The 20,363-nt window shown below is 40.5% G+C and overlaps 1 protein-coding gene across 2 annotated transcripts in view; it reads left to right on the top strand.

The window, feature by feature from the left end:
* The window catches only part of ADARB2 (adenosine deaminase RNA specific B2 (inactive)), a 306,015-nt gene that overhangs the window by 232,457 nt on the left and 53,195 nt on the right, over positions 1–20,363 (top strand). For both annotated transcript variants that reach the window (XM_074555648.1, XM_074555715.1), the window contains one exon: positions 13,095–13,209. In XM_074555648.1, coding sequence (XP_074411749.1) covers positions 13,095–13,209 — 115 coding nt within the window. The remainder of the gene's footprint in view (positions 1–13,094; positions 13,210–20,363) is intronic.

Raw genomic sequence — 20,363 nt, 5'->3', positions numbered from 1 at the left:
GAGTTAGACCTGCAGCATACAACTCTGCAGTGAGAAAGGAGCAAATGGCTGGCCAGGTCAGTGTGTTGTGTGCCACATTCATACACACAGACCTGCACGCTTTCATACCCACACTGTTCTGAAAAGAGAAAAAAAAAAACAAACCCACAAACCACTGCTAGAAGAGACTGTGCCAACCTGCTACTCACCTGTGGAAGTGAACTACACAGATTAATTACCTGACAAAGGCTGGACTGCAGCTGTCAGCTCAGAACAAGAATAGTGTGTCAACGAGAAACAAAACTGAAGACATGCTGGAAAGGCTTTTTGTACACCAGGTTTTTTCTTTCTTTTTTTTTGCTTTTTACTTCTGAGAATTTCCCCACTATTGTTATCACATATTTTTGCCTTGCTGGCATACCAAGGAGCATTGGAACATGCCTGCCTTGGGATAAACTCTGCACAGCATGGAGCAAGATTGCTGCCAACCCCAAAGCCACACAGTTCTAACAAAATCAGGAATACCAGTGAAATGGCTGCAGTGTTATCCATGTCACACAGGTGGTGGTTAAAATGACAATGATGCATGAACTAGTGGTTGGAGCTTTTTATTCTCCCTGGTTCCCTCTCAGGACTCAGAAGTGGTACCAAGATGAGCAGTTTTTCTCCTGGTGTAGGCACCTGCCCTGCTTGTGTTGCTGGGTGCAGGATCCAGCTGCTATCACTGGCCACACAGCTTTTCTGCTTGTCATCCTCTACTGCCCACATCTAAAGCTAGGTGCTATGTAGAGTGGAGGGCTGGGCAGGACAGAGCTGGGCCATAAACTGAAGTAAAACCCTATCACAGAATCACAGAATGGCTGGGTTGGAAGAGACCTTCAAGATCATCAAGTTCAACCCAGCCCCAACACCTCAACTAAACCCTGGCACTCAGTGCCACATCCTGTCTTTTCTTAAACACATCCAGGGATGGTGACTCCATCACCTCCCCAGGCAGACCATTCCAGAATTTTATCACTCTTTCCATAAAAAAACTTTTTCTGAATATCCAACCTTTTTTTCTCTTATTGCAGTTTGAGACTGTCCTCTGTTTCTGTCAGTTGCTGCCTGGAGAAAGAGCCCAACCCCACCTAACCACAAACACATTTCAAGAAGTTGTAGAGAGGGATGAAGTCACCTCTGAGTCTCCTTTTCAGTACTCTGACCCTCACCTGTATCAAAGAAGTCAGATGCATGACTTCTTGGGTGTTCCCATTTTACAGACTAGAAATTGAGGCAGGGGCTGGTGGCATGCCTGGCACCATCAGACTGCAGGAGATTCAGGTAGAGGGGCAGAAACTCACCCCACATCCTTGAGCCTTCATCCTCCCCATTCTCTGCCTACCATTCACACTCATGAATGCTTCTTTGTGCTAATTTGACCACAGCAAGAGCAGCATTATGAGGTGCTGCAGTTTGAAGCCTATACAGACTCGGGAAGGGTCCTGATCCTGTAGATGAAATACTTGCAATGCAGGCAAGGGTGACCAGGCAAGCAGTGAGAGTGCAAATCACTGCTCACCCCAGAGCTGCCTGAGCTGTGACCTCATCCCTTACACCTCCTCTTGTTTGCAAAGCCTTTCTCCACCCAGAGGCGCCTTTCAGTCAGATGTGTGTAGAAATTCTCAGATTAATTTGGGAGGAGGCAGGGGGATTTAAGTGAGAGGGTTTTTTGTTTGTGTTTATTTCTCCCCTCAGAGCTGCCTTTCATTGCACATTTACTAGTTCTGGAAGACAACACCCTGCTGACACTTAGAGAAGCATCAGTGAATAAAGTCTGTTGTACAGGCTGCAAAGCCATCTGGACTTTCTGCTGAAAAGGTTGGACATGGTTTTAGGCAAGATTTTATCACATCTAAAAAAAAAAAACCTTCTGTACTCAGTACCTCTTCCAAGGTTGATGTCAGGGTGTTTTTTTTTTCTTTTGTCAGTTGCAAAGCAAAAAAATGACAAACAGTTGGAAGGCAGTAAGGATGGAGATATAAATCTCTAGAGGAAGCTTTGTCAAAGGTAGTGGAGTATAAACAAAAAATAAATTAGTTTTGGTGTTATCAGAAACTGGACAGCCTTCAATTTGTATAATAGTTTGTCTGGGTTTCTAGACCACCTATGCAATGCCTCTGTGAGGCAAAGTACAGATTCACTCGACAGAAGAAGTGAAGAAAATGGTTAAACAATTATATGAGGAGAAAGGAAGAAGAAAGGCAGGAAGACAAAGGTGCAATGGCAGACAGCCTTGAAATACTACATTTTTTTTCCTTGTATTATTTTCAGAAATAAAGCAGAGCATTTTTCCTTGCTGTCCATATTAATCAGTTCTCTAGTCCAAGAATTTTGTGTATCCCTTGTGTTCTACACCCCCCTCCTTGCTCAGGTTTTGGCAGGAGAATTTCATAGACTGAAAAGGGTAGCACAAGGCTTGTGTGCCAGCTCCTCCTGGCTGAGGATCCCTGTGAGCAGAGCAGGAGAGAGAAACATGCTGAAAGTAATTTATTGGAGTGTCCTTTAGGTTATGTGCAGCTTAACAAGTGAGCTAACAACCAGTGATTACCTTAGAAACACAGATTGGTGAGACAGTTTTATATATTCTGAGAGCTGGATATGGAGCTGGGTATTCCTCTTTTCTCACCAAAATTGCTGTCTGAATTTCAGGAGATTTCTTTTTACCCCACAGCTGTAAAAAGGAGTCCAGATGTGTAATGCCAGACCCCTTAGAGATACTTTCAGGTATCCTTCCTCAAGTACAGTGTGCTGGTAAAAAGACATTTGTATTAGCCTTTTTCTTTTTCTCTGTAAAGGAAGAATTGTACATTTCTTGGCTTTGACACTGGCTTTCCTGAGCAAAATATTAGAGCAGTTTGGCTCTCAATTTAATGATCAGTTTATGGCAATAAATATATTTACATCTCTTACACAAATTTTGTAGGGTTTGGTCAATTTGTAGGTAAATTGCTTTGATATTTTCCTGGAAGTACATAAATAAATAGAAATAATAATTTTCAACTGAATTACTGGTTTTATCCATTTATTCCTTTTCTTCTTCACAAAGAGCTCTTATTTTATTGCTCACTTAAAACAACTTTCCCATGATGAGGAATTCTTCTAAAAGATTTTATTTGCTGTAAGAAATCTGAGCTCTAACTGAAAACTGTGACTTTGCACTTAACTGCAGGCAGATGTTTTACACCTCTCTCACGGGAATGGTCACAAGGGAGGGTCAGCCTGTGGAGGATGTCCTGTGGACAGCCCACACAGTGCCTCGTGGCCTCATGCTCCTGAGGTCTTGTTTAAAGGCAAGTCCTCTGAGGCAACAGGTTTTGCCCAAGAGTATCGTCACAAGGTTTAAAAAATTGCATTCTTAGGTTTTAGGTGTGAACACTGGTTAGGAGTTTCTTGAGTGGAGGGGAAGGTGATGGGACAGCGATGTTTGGGATTTAGAACATGGGCTAAAAGGAAGATTGATTTTTTGGCTTCACATGCATGTTCTTGGCAGTTGTTTTTTAAAAAAAAAAAACAACTCTTGATTTCAGCATTGTTGTGTAAATAACTTGTGTTATCCAGTAAGGGACAGCAAATCACGGAAGGGCTGTTTTAACTCTGGTGCCAGGCACGCACCAGTCCCAAATGGCTCAGAGGGTGCCTGAGTGGCAATTGGGATTCAGGGGAAATCATGGTTCTGCCTCTCCTGGCACAAAGCCACCCTGGATGATGAGAACTACCCCTGCTAACCCCACATTTGAGAAGAAGCCCAGAGAAGAGTGAGGTAACATGAAATGCAGCTTCCCTTACCACCCCTCTCAGCCAAGGGGAAGTTTATTAGCAAGGTTACAGCCAAATTTGAGAATCATTAGAGCAAATGACAGCAAGATCTTTAACAAGAAGAAAGGAAGAAATCCAATGCCACACAAAGTATTCTATGCCTTGCTCTGCAGTGGTTCAGAAAGTTGAGTCGTGCTGTGCCTTGCTGGGATCAGCAGTTCAGAAGAGATTAAATTTGTTTTGGACACTGGCTGCTCCCTGCTTTATCTAACAAAGCACATGTGTGACGGGCAAGGCGCTTAATAGCACAGACCATTAATGAGAACCATAAACACACAGGCATAGATTTTCAAAATGATGGTCAAGGGATTTGAGCAAGCACTGTTCTCTCCCTGCTTTGAGCACTTACCCAAGAGCTGCTAACTGGTTCAGCTTTGGGAAGAGAGTGGACCTCGAACAGCCAGGAGAATTGTATGTGACAAGGGCTTTGCCACCATCAGTTTCCAAATGATATCCATTTTAATGCACCTAAGCAAGATAAAGCAAGGAAACTGAAAACTGAAAAGACATTTCTCAGATAAAGGATTGATTTTATTAAAGAGAGGCAATTCATAATATTAATCTAAAATCTAGGTTTTTATAGAGACCATAAAAACGTTTTTACAGAGTTAGCCTTTCTTAGACACTGGTGGCTTTACAGAGCTTTTATCTAGTTAAAGAAAACCCATTGGTCCTAATTTAATATCTGTAGTGTACAACAGCTTGACACCTGAGGCTTGTCCTAAAGCAGGAACAAGGCTGCAAAGCGAACACTACTTCATTTTTTGAATTATTCAGCACTTGCAGCCAACCTTATGTGTGCCTCTCTAGGAAGAAGGCTTTTGGATTAATGATCAGTAAAAGAAAAGTAAAAAGGCAAACAAACAACCATTCCTTTCTGGTATTTGTTAGCAGGTGCAGTATTGACTTCAGGAATGATTCTGCAAAATTGCTGTGGACATTGTTCATTACCAGAGCTGTATGCAGAAGGAGCAAAGCTGGCAACCAGCACAGCCTCCTTCAGGGAACAACTGCTCATGTCAGTGGAAAAGCTTGTTTCCTCTAAATTCATTGAAATGCTACCTATTGGTAGCATCTCTTTTGAGCAAGATGAATGCAGACAGCAGTGAATCAGCCTCAGATAGAGGGGGCTCATACATTAGCATCCTAACATTAGCACACTAATGTAAATTTAAAGATTCTAATTAAACCTTTTTGCAAAATGTTTTCCTACTGAATAAAAAACCTTACTTTTTGGAAGAGCTGAGGCATTTGGATTTGACAGCATTTCCTTTTTCAATAGTATGCTTATTTTATGTGTTCTATTTTCTTTCAGTCACTCCAGGGGTTTCTGAAACAAATAAAAAGATACATTATATTGTTTGATTGATTCCCTGTAGTCAAGGCATATATTGAGAAAACAGACCAATTTTTTTCACTGAGCTTGTAGAATAAATTTCACTTTGATCTTTTTACTTCCTGCTGTGACTATATATTTCTTTTGAGATATTTAACACTGATTAATCTGATTTACAGGATCCCATAGTGGTACTCAGGTACAAATTCAGAAACTTTTTTCATTATGGAAGAACTTTTATCACAGCTTTTGGTTTCTAAATTTGTCCTTTCCCATTACCCCCAAATGCCCCAATAAAACTTGGGGTGTGTTTCCCCCATTTTAAACTTGATATTTATGTATAAAAATTCATTATTTTAAGACAAAAATCTGTGAACTTCTAAACAGTTCCTCTTTGCCAGTTTTGACTAAAAAGTTTACTGAAAATATTTATAACAAATTTTATCAGGAGATCTTTGTGGTCCCTAGTAAAAGAGTTTCAGATGCAGTGGAGGTCATTCAGATGTCATTTAGCCATTCAAGAAATATAATAAGTGAGAAACCTACCAGAGCCTTTAAGCATTGGTGGAGCATATGCTGGGGGTATGAACAATTCAGCAAAATCTTATTATGTTTTTTAGCAGATCTCCCCATTCATTAAAATAGGGTCAAATCTAAAACCTAAAGAGGTCATTGGGAAACCTAATGCCAAGTTTTACCAAAGAGGGACCTTAACCAATCCTCCCATTCCACCTTTTTCTAATCTGAATTTTTCCATGTATTTTGTATCCTCTTAACTCCAGCACAGGCAGTGCTATAGCTTTTATAAAACCCTGAGTTTACTGTGAGGCACAAAAGAAAAATGGGTGAGAGAAGGAATTGTCTTTTTTTAAATCCCATTGTTGGATCTTTTGGGGCATTTCATCATTCTTCTGTCTGCCACACAGGGACTATGTTCAAAGTCTGCTTCACGCAGCAGCCAGCACAATGCTGATATTTAGTAAATGATCACTAATGACAGAAGCAACAGTGTGGAGGCAAATATGTTTTGTGGGGCCTGGGAAATTAGCAGAGCAATCAGCCTCCAGCCAGGGTGAGGGAGGAGAGGGAAGTAGACAGCAAATAATCACTCTGAGCCCAGGATTCTATTGCACAGTCTGCACAAACTGGCCATGCCAGCCCAGGTCAGCTAAGCCACTGAGGAGCCTTAATAAATGCAGAACAAATTTGGGACATTTGATGATCACAGAAATCAGGAATTCATTGAGGTAGCTCAGCATCATATGTAGCTAAAACATTTGTAATAGGACTATGAACAGATGGGGGAGGGTGGGGAAAGTGATTATTTTGACTGAATCAATTGGATCTGTTGATCTTCCTCATTAATCTTGATAAGAAAACTGTGAGGATACTTAGTGTCAGGAGTGCTTTATTGGAGTTTTCATTAAAAGCTCCATGTAGAAATGTGTACCCAGCTGCTGCCACATGCAGCCTGTGCAGCACAAGCCCCATCCCCCTCTAAATAGCACAACTGAGAAGACCTCTCTGAGTCAGGATGTTCACAGGATATATCAGCACAGTTCAGCTGAAATGAAACACACAGCCAGACAAAATAAAACCACAGCCATCTAAGATAAAACAAAGCCCATATACAGTGACCCTCAGGGGTAAGCCACAACCAGACATAATGATCAATACTCAGGAGTTATGATCAGTGAGAAATAATTCCTGTACGTCTCAAGGAAAGAACTACAATGAATTTTCTGGCAGAGCCTTGTTCTTTGAGTAATAATCTGTAAATGCCTGCACATGCTGAAGGAGGGCTGAGTTATGATAGGCTGTGGACTGCAGCCTCCAGTCTGGCTGCAGAAGCCCTTGTGTGACTCTGCTTAGAGGGTCTCATCACTGACAGTGCCATTTGCCTCCCAATTTCCCTGAAATGTGGGTGAAAATTGTCCCTTTTTACCAAGGAATGAGGGTAAAGAATGAGCCCAGCCTCCAGCTTCCAGCTTCCAGCTCCCTCCCTCCCTTCCTTCCTTCCTTCCTTCCTTCCTTCCTTCCTTCCTTCCTTCCTTCCTTCCTTCCTTCCTTCCTTCCGCCACTTCCGCCACTTCCGCCACTTCCGCCACTTCCGCTACTTCCGCCACTTCCTTCCTTCCTTCCTTCCTTCCTTCCTTCCTTCCTTCCTTCCTTCCTTCCTTCCTTCCTTCCTTCCACCCACATTCTTCTCCATTCCTCTCCGCTGTGCTGGGGGAGCCCCTGGCACTAAATTGATTTCAGAAGACTGATGATGGAGGGCAAGCCACGACCCTCAGCTATTTCTCTGCTCAAGGCTGCATCTTGAAGATGATGTAGTAGCTGGGAAGAGCCTGACTAATTCATTGACTTGAGGGTACAATCACTTATCAATGAATCTCCAACTAACTACAGCAAACTTATTTACAAGCCTGGGAAAAAAAAATGTGTAGCAATTTGCTAAACAGCCTGACCAGGAGCAGCTCTTCAGGATTGATCTCTGTGCTGTGTTTTCCTCTCCTCCCATTTAGGCAGGGAGAGTTCCCTGCAGGAAAAACATACAAACTCCCACTGTCAATGAGTGTGTGTTTCCCTCTTGGATAGTGAAATGAATTGGGTGTGCATCTCCTTTTATCTGAAGAGAGTTGTGAACTTAATTCAGCCTGATCCCCATTCATCCTGTTCAACATCTAGCCCCCAAATGTCAGTGAGATTCTGGAAATAAAGTACTTGGGAGACAGCAAAAACAGAGCCCTTAGTGATATCTGTATAGTAGAATATTTCCTCCCATCCATATGCAAATCTAACCTTTTTGATATTTCTGCCCTATAAACCCTAAGACAGGATTTCAATAGAAAATGTTTACTAAAGGCTTTCTCCTTTATAATCTATTGATTTTAATATCCTTACTACTCCTGCTGAATGTCAGTTTTACCCTGAAGACTCCCATTGCAAACTTGAACACATTTAATTATTTATACCATTTGAAATATTAGTGCTGAGAAATCCCTAAAAGTTTTTGGTTCTGCAATGGTGTGATCTAAAGTTTGATTTTCTTTTGTGGATAACAGAAGTAATTTGATATACTAATCAAGGACAGATGAATACTTCAGACATCACAATGCAGTTATAATAGTAATGACATCTATTTTTCATCTTTCCAGACTCCTTGTATATGTTAAAATACAGCTCATTAAGTACTGTAGGATCTCTCAGTGAACAATTTAGCATTATGTTTTCTTTCTTCTGCAGCAGCCTGAGCAAGAAACTTGTTTCCATCAGAGGCAGAGGGCATTTAGGCAATATTCAGTGTCTGAGTGCTACTTAGGGCAGATTTGCCCTTGGATGGGGGTCAAGGAGTCTTCTTTGCCTTACTTGTATCACTCACTGTATTCACAAGACCGACCTTGTCTCTCTGAGACAATTATTTTTTGTACAGAAGAATTTATGTGAGAACCTATGAAAAGATTTTGATAGCAGGCAAATCAAAGCAGGGTATTTAAAAAAAACTCAGCACCTTGAAGGTCAATTCTTCCCCTGACTCCTGCTTTTTACTCCCAACATGCACCCAAATCCAGAGTGATGGAGCTCACCCTGCCTGGCCAGGGTATGGGCATGCCTGAGCTCCCATCCCTGCCACTTGAGCCTTGTCTGGAACATGCAAGAGTCAGGAATCCTTCCACTGGCTTCAGTGGTGATCTGTACCAGACCCCAAATCCCTGCTAGGTTCAGCACTTAAGAAGTGTTTCACCATTTATTCTTCTATTTAGATTGGAAAACAATTTCAAATTTCTGACTGTCCATATCTTTCTATTTTTTTCACCCCTGTCTCCCTGCCCTGGGCTTCAATTTCTCTGCCATTACATGATCAGAGCAATTGCATGCATGTCTATTAATTGTATTGAATTTCTCTTTTACAAGGTAAGTTTCTACTCTTATTTTTCCTTCATCTTCAGAAACTTTCCCTTTTTCTTTTACTAACCTGATAGCTGTTCAGAAGCTGCCAAGATGTATTTGGCTCTTGTATTTACTCCAGATGGAGACTTTTATTTTCACTCATATCTGGCAGTAGGAACTGTGGTATCACCAAACACAACTTTTCTCTGAGATTGTTTTGATAGAAGAAAAGAACCATTCCTTTTGCAGATGGTTTATAAGTTACTTCTGATGGCAGATAATATAGTCTAGCCTGGATCCTTAAGTTCAATAACACTCACAATAGCCATAAATAGTTGGATTTTTCTGGTTTATATCCCCTCAGGAATAACCATCTGGATATGTATCCTTTAGTAGTCTAGGATTATTGTTTAAAAGTAAAGCTAGAAAATATCTGGAATGAAATCTGTGGTTCTCCACTGAGCAGGGATAAATGCAGCCGCTCTTATCTCCACCATATCTGTCCTGTGTGCATTAGATATGTCTGTAACCAGTTAAGGTTTCCTAAGAAGCACTGAGAACCAGTCTTAAGGTTCTAAATAGGCAGAAATGCTGTCACTGATTTCATTTCACAGAACTAGGTCAAGCCAAATAGCTGCTCTGGTATGTGCTAGAGGGAAAGCAGGGTGCTGCATGGATGGGTGTAGCTGAGGAACCCAATGCCACACCCAGCTTGGCCAACTTACAGGACCAGAGTATTCAAAGCTCTGAAATTAATGCTGCACAAGAAGGAGCAATCTTCAGAGTATTAAATCTCTTGTGGGGCTGAGCCATGCACCTCTTCCTTATTTTTCTCCACCTGAAAAATAAACTGCTTCTTTTCCTTCTTTCCATTTTGCTTTGGAATATCCATTTGGAAATTTAGGACAACATGATATCCTGGAAATGACCTCTCTCAGATTAAACACTCTTCCTGGTTGTTTTTCCAGCATTCCACATGTATTCACCTTTGTTACTCCTTTGCTTCCATGAGTTTCACTGGCATCCTTTTAGGCAATGGAATCAAGACAAAAAAATGTTCGCCTGACTTGTTTTAGCTAAGAGGCTTCATGTTTAATGGATTTGCTGTTCTTTAATGTCCCAGGTCACTCCCTGAGATCAGCAAATGCTGAATTTCTTATCGCCCTTATATGTTATCTGAAGTCATGTCGTTATTTCGCCTTTAGTGAGTCTCTTTGCTCTCTGGCTTTGGAACCCACTGCCAAATGAAGTAAAGAAAGCTCTGACTATGGGGAATTTCTAAATCCAAAGTTAAAAGTTATTTGTTCTGTTTAGCATTTTTAAAATTATTCTTTTAGGAATTGTATGTGCCTCTGAGCTAATTAACTCTTAATGAGCGCAAAATGCCCTGGGATGCAGATTTGGACGGTACAGTAGAAATGCAGACATGGATTGGACTGCAGCACTGCAGCAGATGACATTTATGATTTGATTCTTTTTTAAATGATGGTGCAGATATTTTTATTGAGATACTCTTCCCCCCCATTCCCCTCCCCCCACCCCATCTTTCTAGTCTAAATAAAGCTGATCAGATTTTCAGTCCACCATATGGGGCCCAGTTATATCGGATCTACAAATACACTTTAGTTTTTCATTATAGATGAAGTCACTCTTCAGCAGAGAAAACAAGTTGAGAAACAAACTTTCATATTATGAAAGACAGGCAGTGTTCCAGCACTGAGCACTTAACCAGAGCATCAGGAAATCAGAACACCTGGCTGTGCCCAGCTCGGTGCTATTCCCCTGGACCAGTCCCTCACCCTTTTAGTGCCTTCACTCATTCATCTGTAAAGCGACCATAATTGCGTTTATATCACAAGGGTGCCTTGATGCTTGGCAAATGAGAATTGACCCAAAATTTATCCTTCAGAAGCTCTGTATGAGCAGTACCTCGCTCACATGGTAATTGTGGACAATTAGATTAGAAGAGGTATAAATACAGTGAAAGTGAAATTCCATTTAGGAACTGTCAAACTGTTCTTGATAATTTTTCTTAGTTTTCGTCTAATTCCAGTGTGGAATTTTGTATGCATCTCCCAGAAAGTCTTTATATGCCTCTTTTCTTCTTCTGCAACAAGACAGCATATTTTATTCGTGTTATATTAAACTGTGTTTTGGGCAAATGGTTTGTTCCCAGAACAGTACCTTGGAAAGCTAGGTTTAGAGAAACAAGGAAAAATTATTGTGTCAAAGAAATCCTATCCTCTATGTATTTGAGGAAATTGCAATCACTTACAAGGATTGTACACAGAAAAAATATTCCAGGTTTTATGAAAAGGGGTTTGCCTAAGTGTTGTTATGTTTTATTTAATTAGATTTTTTTATACTTACCATTAAAATGTTTTAAAATTAAGCTGAATTTCCACAACAAACTGTAGAAACATATGGTGTAGAGCCTGCAGCGGCACTTAATGGCAGTAGCATTACTGATATTTGTGAGTCAGAACCTACTTTCCTCTAAGAAGTAGCTGTGTGTTCTCCCAGTTTAAAACACTGTTAAACACCAACCTTTTTGATTGTGTTTGGGGAGGAAAAGAATGAATGTGATCTTCTTAAATACACATTTCCTTATTTCCATGAAGCTGTCGATATTTCAGGGTGAGGGAAGTTGTGTATCAGACTCAGCATCTCTTCCATGTGTTTCATGAACACACTTAATGAAACCAAGTAGATTAAAGGGGTCTACTTTACCAGGATCACCCCCAGGTAGCATATCCCAACACTAGAAGAAAAAAATGGAATTGTTTCTTCCTTGAGCCCCTTTTCCTAACAAAGGCACAATCACTTGGGGCTAACCAGATTCCAGGATGCCAGGAGGTCTCTGTCAGCACCCCAGAGTAAACTCCAGCTCCCAGGAACTGCTTCCAGAAGGATTTGTAGTTTAGCTTAGTTCCCAACAAGAAGTCATATATCTGAAAAAAAAATCCTTTGGATGTCACTTTTTTATGTTTAGACTTGCAAAGCACTTTAGGAACAACTCATGCTCACAAGGAGTGTTCCACTGACTTATCTCTAATGTATGCTTGAGAGGCTCAGTGCAAAACAAAATTCAGAGATTAAGTAAATGAAAAGATACCAAACATTGCAGCAGGGAATCATTCCAAGTCATGGTGTTCTCAGGAGCACCAGAGCTGGTTTATGTTCGTGCTCATCCATGCAGAGTCTGCAGAATTTACTTTTTAGACCTTATTCATTTGCTCTGTTTTAGTAACCAGGTTCCCAAGACTCTCCCTGGTGATTGGACTCATTCATACCTGAGGGTTCAGACCACACACACTCCAGTGCCCAGTCCATGGGAAAATCTGACCTTTCAAAAAAGATGCCATGCTCAGAAAGAGACATGGCAGACCAGTCCCTCCCAGACCTCTGCACACCCATGAACTGCAAGCAACATCTTTGGCAGGATATGCAAGCAAAGATTCCCCATCATCCTGCCAAGATAGAAGCAGGACAGATCCTGGTGCTCCTCTGGCAGATTCCTGAGCTGATTGTTTTGCCTTAATAGCTGTGGTACATTAAAAACTCACATTGAATGCAAATAGGTGGTTTTTACTGATAAACCAGCCCTCAACTCAGATCTCAGTCTTCAGTGGGCTAATGGAAATTTCCAGTGGGCTCACAGAAATAAGTGGTTTTGTAGGACACAGGTCCACCTCTTTAGTTTACTACAATAAAGTGCTTTCAGTTCCTGTGAACTGGTGCTGGACCAATGTCTTAAGAGACTGGAAAAAGGTTCAGCCTCTAAATCTTCTCCCTTTGCCACCAGTCCTAGTCAAAATGGGTCTCTTGGCTTTCATGCAGCTAATTTTGCCATTTCTGAGGATGATGTAGGAAGTTGAAGGAGGGATACTTGTTTTATCTTTGCTCAGATAGGTGGTGTTTAATTCTACAGTGGATCTCTCAGCAGCTGACATCAGGTGACTAATCTGCAGAAATGCCCAGGTTCCTCAGTCAAAGAAGTGAAACAATTCTTTCTGACTGTCTCTTTCAGGATTTTGCTGACTCTGTATACCAAATGGTTGCACAGAAGTTCCAGGAGCTGACAGACAATTTCACTTCCATGCATGCACGCCACAAAACTCTTGCAGGCATTGTGATGACCAAAGGTAAGATATTCTCTCATTTATTTTCCTCTGGAATTTTTCATGACTAAGTAATACATTATTTACCTGGTTCACAATACTGAAGGATGACTTTACTCCCACACAGACAAAATGAATAGTAATGCAGTGAAAAGAAGCATTAAATATTTACACCTCAAGTAAATTCACACAGAAAATATTGGCAACAGAGTTGAAGATTTATTCATAAATACGTTGCTACATTTCTTTGTTTACAGGACAAAATGCAGCCCTCTCTGATTTTTCATTTCCTTACAGATGGGGGAGTTATCAATAAAAGTAGTATTATTTATTAATTACTTTCTTAGGTCTGAATACACCAAGTTCTTGTTATACAACATAAACTTTGTTTTAGACTGGCAACAGAAACAAATGTGCTTTCCAGTCAAAAAAACCAAACCACAGTATGTGTAATTTCAGTTCTGCTCTTCTCTAGCTATGGGAAATACTTACACTTACCAGCAGCAAGGCCAAAATTTGGTATTCACTCCTGTTAAGAGTTGATTGATTGACACATACTGTGCGGAACTCTTCAGTGCTTTGATGAAACAGTTGCATAGATGGTCCTTCTCTGCAACCATCCCCCAGGTGGGGCACCTCAGTATTTATGAGGATGTCAGCAGTGGAGAGGCTTCCATAAACTTCATTCTCTCTCTGACACATGGAGCAGTGGGTCCAATACAGGAATGAGAACATAAGCTTGGAGGGAAAAGGCATATATAATTCATCCAGGCTTGTCTCACTCCTTCCTTTCAACAATTACATTAGCTAGGTTCAGTAGGGACAGTTGTGAATATTGCAAGACAGCAGGATGGAGACAGGATTTTCTGATGGATCTTTTCCAGCCACAGAGCCTAAATGCAGATAAGATTTCTGTGCTGAGCATCTCCTTTCTGATGTGAAAAGAATAAGTAACCATATTCAGTATGAAGGAAAATAAAAAGGAAGTGTGATTGACTTTGGGATGTGAAAGATGCACACTAGACCCAGCATACCAGCTGCCTTGTCATTGTCAGATTTCTTGACTGTGGCTCTCATCGGATGTAAACAAAGTGCTATAGTTTATTTAGATGAGCTCTTTCCAAGCAGAAGCAAAAGAAGAATGTTTAAATATACTTTTTATAAGAAACTAAACTACAGGAGCCAAGAACTGTTGCTTTAACCACATGTAGGGGGAGAGCACAGGGGAGGTAACACTAACTGTAAGAATTGTAAGAAATGCCTGTAGGAATTTCATCCCATTCTTCTTTGACAAGGAGCTACTCCTACATTCTTATACAGACCAGCTTTATAAAGCATGATTGAGCCACTGCGACCTTATTTCTACATGTCCAAAGAAGCACATTAAAGACCCACAATGTATGAGAAGAACTGTGACTGGACGGAGTCATAATTCCCAAAGTTATGGCTGCTGAGTGCATGCAGTGCTAGAGGAAGAAAGGGGCACTTCCAGACTTTCTTAGCCTTTCGTGGCATTGGGGGCTGTCTGTGTCTCTTCTTTAGAAGGCTGAAAGTGTACTTATGCTGTTTGTTTCTTTTGGTGGGTCCCATGCCTATAGTGGGATTTTACAAATTTGTGTTTCATATTTCATCTTAGTCAGCATTAGGACAAAGTATAATTTTACTTATGTTCACAAACTATTTCCCGCAAGGCTTCCTTTTCAATTCTGAATTCCCTCTCATGAATTTGTTCAATCTGTCAGCCATCCAATTTGTCAATATCTCACTACTTTTGTGGAACCCAGAAAAGAAACTTGGAGATATAAGGTGATTCACAGAAGATGCAAATCTAGAAACAGCCTTATCTTAGTATATTCTGCAGGAAGATTTGAGTTCTTTCCAGGACAAGAATCTCAGCCAACAAAGGCAAAATGAATCATCTGTCATTTGTGTCATTATTTTCTGTACTAAAGGTGTAGATTTGTGGTCTCTTCTTCACCATCATTCCCAGCAGTAGCAAGGACCTCAAAACACACTTTTCAAAGATGGCACAGGCAGGTTTTCCACATCAAGCACTCAAATTAATACAAATTCCCTGTGTTTTTAACAAAATAAAATGGCAGAAGTTGTCTTAGATCTCTGCAAACAATTTACTAATGATATCAAAAAAAACAAATCTGGAAATGTCTTGTTGCATTCAGTACCATAGGTGACAAAAACTGATTTGTTTTTACCTTCATTTCAATTTACTGTCATCCTGACTAGAAGCAGATTTATCTGTGCTTGTACAGTTTCCAGGCAAAGCTGGTAAAAAGCACAATGGGATTTTGTGATAACTGCTGTTAAGATAATGCAAGATCTCTACAGACAAAAAAAGAAGTGTGCTAGATTGGTTTTCTTTTTCTGAACTCTGACATTTTTTCTGTCATTTCAATTTCCCAGGGAAACCAAAGAGAATTACGTTTGGCCACTGTAATTGACTTATGCTGTAGCACCCGGGGCAAATTCCAATGTGTAAGAAAGAAAAAAATGTGGAAAATTATGTTATTGATGGACTGAGAATGTTCTATAGCAATAAATTGCTAGTCAGTGAAACAGGCAGTCCAAAGCATTTAGAAATGCTTTGCTCTGAATTGTGATGACAATTAAAATCTCCATGCTTTTTTGTGAAAGTAAGTTTAGTTGTTTAGCAGACATCAAGATAATCTTAAAAGTATTGGCCTAGATAGGAGCAATTTACCACACTAGATAGCAGCTGATGTGATCTTATCTGATGTAATACAATAATTGAATATAATAATAACTAAAAAACTCACATAACTGATCTTGAACTAAATGTTTCAAAAGATTGAAGAGTTTAAGTCAATTATTTAAGTTATAATGTACAATGTTATAATGTATTTGAAATCTGCCAGTCCTCTAACATATTCTAATTTTGTTGAAATACACTCAGAGATTTTTCTCTCAAAAATTGTTTGATCAATTCTAAGAAAAATTGTTTAACATGTGAGTGCATTCAAGTCTTTCTCATACAGCAAGCTATAATCCAAGACTATCTTCAAGTAGAACAATAAGTATTATTGTAGCATAATATTTATATGAAGATCTATGCTTTACTTCACATTGACTCTCCACAGCAGACCTGCTGATTTCTCTGAAGATATGATGAATTCACACATTAAGAACATCATCTCACCTGTGGAAAACACATTCTGGATCACACCATGTCAAACACAAGCCATCAGCTCAGAACTTGCATTATATGATGCAAGTTAACTTCCCTCGTCATGTTTTGCATTAGAGGCTAAAACACAATTGATAGCACAACATTTTGGCTATGTGCTTGCCAAGTGCCAAGACTATCTCTCTCTCCTATCCCCAACAGGTAAACTGGAGGTGAGCAAGAGGCTGAGAGGGGACACAGCCAGGACAGGCGTCCTCAGCTGTTGGAAGGAGTATTTCTTGTCACAGGACACTGTGCTTGGCAGTAAAAATCTGGGGAGAGGGGAAGGGGGAGATAATTGGGTTTATGGCATTTGTCTTGCCAAGCAACCATGAACTATCATTATATCAATGCATTATTCTTGCCTTCCTTCTGTTTCTTCCCAGTCCCACAGGCGACTAGAATGAGCAAGAGGCTGTGTGGGTGTTTGGCTCTTGGCCAGGATCAGCCAATATTTCATTTCAACAGCAGCTGTTTCTTGATGTTTCTGGTTGTCTGGGAAAGATGACCCACCAGCTCCCCATCCTTCTGTCTCTCAGGTGCAATTTAGACATCTTATTTTGACTCACTGCTCTGCTGTATCTTTCTATTGAAAAGTCTTCAGAGAGAAGTAGTTTTCAATATTGTTGTTGTTATTGTTATGTCAGCTGATACATTTGAAGGGCAAGCAAGCTGTTATTTTCTAACACAAGGCAACAAATGCAAAACCAGAGCACTCTCACATACCTCTGGGCCTGATGCCCGGAGTCACAGACTGTGGGGTGACAGGAGGAGCCCCTGTGGTCCCACCATGGGTCACCAGGCAGGGCAGCACACAGAGCATCGAGGGGACAGTGTGGCAGTGCTGCCTGCCCCCAGAGCTGGGAGGAAGGAAGTCCCAGGGCAGGGCAGAGCAGGGTGGGAATCTCACACTGAGTGCTGTGATCTAAAGACTGGTGGCATTCACACTGTTTATTGGCATCATAGAGAGAGTTTGGCTTTTACTCTACCTGAAATCACCAGGCACAGTATAGAGTCCCTGTCACTCTGTAAAGAGATGATCTATTATTGCTGAGGTCCACTTTGCAAAAAAAACCCTGCCATAATCATTAGGGACAAAATGAAACTGCTATTTAAACACAATTTTCCCATTTGTGTTTGACAAATCTTAGCAGCTTAAATACTGATAGGAACTTTTTGTCATGCTTTCTGTTAAAAATGAAGCATTAAGAAAGTTCAGTCCTTTTCATGGCAGTGTAACATTCATAGAAAAAGATTATGAGTTGATTCTTCACTTCAATTTTCTCTCTTCTATATATATATTTTTTTTTTTAAGCCTGACAATCATTTTGATGTTAAAAGCAAATTAGGAGGTCTTCTCAGTTATCTTGTGTAAAATAATGATGAACTGGACAAAAGAGCCCTAAATAGAAATTTCATGCTGTGATAAAAGATGGGAAATTATCATCCGTATCTCATGGAATGGATCTTAATCATTGCTAAGTGGAATAACAGAAAAAAGTAAAGTTGACAGTATGTCTCCATGGATCTTTCCAGTCACATTAAGATTCACAAAGCCTGGCTTTTAAGTACAATCAGAAATACTGCTGTCCAATTGATTTCTGATCCTCAGTATGAGTAGGAAAGTTGCAAAGCAGCAGAATACAGTAGAACATCCAGACCATATGTAGGGTACCAATCTGCTCCATCCCATGCTGCACTCGAGTGGCCAAACCAGTTAGAGAAAATGTGAATGATTTACAGATTAGTGTCCAGAGCAGATTCCTTCAGGAAGAGAGGCACAGGAGGAATTTAGGCTCCCAGATCCCATTTTCATAGTTAGATGGATGCTAAAACCTGGTCCCAGTGAGATTCAGTGTTTCCATGAGAATTAAAACTTCTGAAATGAAAATTGAGTGCCCAAACTGCTGACATCCCTTTGAGGATCTCAGCAGGTCTCTTCAACTACTGCTGTCTGATGTTCTCAAGGACATGGCACAAAGTCATTTGACATTCTTGTAAACATTATTGACTTCTTATGTATGCCAAGGTTGACACTTCACCAGTAGATGACAGTTTATTTACCTATTTTAAATTATTTTCTCAAAATAATTTAAAATAGGTAAATAGACATGTAGTTAGGAATCATATATGTCACTCTTTCTCAGAGACCTGGTTTCCTCTGCTTATAAACCCTAAATCAATAATATTTGGATTCTCTCTAAATAGTTTTGAACCCCATAAGACTATCCCTTTTCCACAGCTGCAAGTCTTTCTCATACAGCATTTTGTAATGTGCACCTCTAATGGGCATAATCTCATATTCCTGCAGCTCAAGGAACTTGGGTTTCCAACAACGTTGAGTGTTTCTTTATCATTTCTGTCAAATAAAGGTTAAGGAACAGAAAGTAATTGAAGACAGATTAATTAGAAATGGAAAATATGAGATGGGACACAATCTTGCAGCCTTGCACAGAGCAGGAAAAAACCACCTTCAGGGGCAACTCTCCAGGCCAGGCTATATGTTTTGCATTAAAAAAAACCAGGGAGAAATGCAGGCACCAGCTGGGAGTAAGTACAGGACCAGAGCTTCACTTTTGGGGATGAGCACCCCAACATGCATACACACAGCCTCTCATTGCTGTTACTGTCTAACCTAATTCCATCCTCTTGGCTGTTTGGTGGCACAGGTTCAGAAGGAGCAGGACAAAACACCCCTCTCATATCAGCAGTTTTAGGCACTGTCAGGAAAATGGGAAGGGAGCTGAGTCCCTCATTTCTTGGCAGCTGAAGCAGCTGTAGGTGTCTCCAGCACATGGCACTGCTGACCTCTGGGGAGCTTCAGCTCCCCACTGTGCCCACAGGTTGCTCTGGTTCCCATCTCTTCTCAGACACTGAGCCTTTTTACCTCCCTGAACATTTACTGACTCTGGATTTAGTTTTCCATTCCTGCTGTTCAAAGCATTTTTCTGATTGAAACCCCTCTCAAAACCTGGATGCAGACAAGGCCTTGGCTCTGTGTCACATATAATTGCACTGGGCACAAGGATGGGTGTAATAATTAGCATAAAACATGGAAATTAAAAATAGGCACTTCTGTTTCCTAAGTGTGTCAAGCAAGGAGTTGGCAAGGTCAGACTTTCATTCTGCTCTGTGATAAGGCAAACTGGAAGCTGTCCCAATGTCAATACCAGGAGTGCATCTCACCCTAAAAAAAGAAATTTCTTTGGTGAATAAAGGCTTGGAAATCATTGCTTTCACTTTACCAACCTAGTAAAATACATAGGAAGATGTTTTTAGATGCAAGTACACCAAAGAATATTACAAGAAATACAATTTTAAAAAATTCCACACAAAATTAAATTCCTCTTGCCCTTAACTGCCAAAAGTCATATTCAGGATTTCATTCTTTCTCACTGTAATTTAGAATCTTACTACATCTAAAACTGTCAATTTACTTAATGCTCAGATATCAGTGGCACAACACTTATTAGAGAAACACAGATATCTGCAGTCAGGACAGGGCCGGAAAGTGCAATTCAGTCCTGCTTTAAAATTAGGAATTATGTGCAAGCTCTCTTCTTGAGGATAGTATTCCAATTCCAACATGAAAGGAAAAAACCCTCAAAAAACTTTGATACTGCCACTACAAATTTAGATTTTTTTTTTTTTTTAAAATCCTCAAGGGAGGTGAGGGGGTGAAGCATGCCTGGCCTGGCTGACCCTCCTCCCTCTCAGGATTTGCAAAGCCCACAGTGAGAAAAGGAAGGGAAGGTAAAGGGCACTGGTGCTCACAAACACAGCACTGTCTCCTTGCACACTCTCCAGAAGCAAAGCTGATGGGATTTCATTCTTTTGGTCCACTGAGGGGAGGGAAGAAATGGACCATAGAAATTAGAACTGGGAGAGACCACTAAGTAATCCAGTCCATTTCCCTGCAAGCATAAGATTGTTCCCAAGTGCTCTTTCCAGTCTAGATTTAAATTAATCAATTAAC

The sequence above is a fragment of the Zonotrichia albicollis genome, chromosome 1 (genome assembly GCF_047830755.1).
Source record: "Zonotrichia albicollis isolate bZonAlb1 chromosome 1, bZonAlb1.hap1, whole genome shotgun sequence".
Taxonomy (NCBI): domain Eukaryota; kingdom Metazoa; phylum Chordata; class Aves; order Passeriformes; family Passerellidae; genus Zonotrichia; species Zonotrichia albicollis.
Note: the sequence above shows the minus strand (reverse complement) of the source record. Positions and strands in the feature narration are given on the sequence as shown.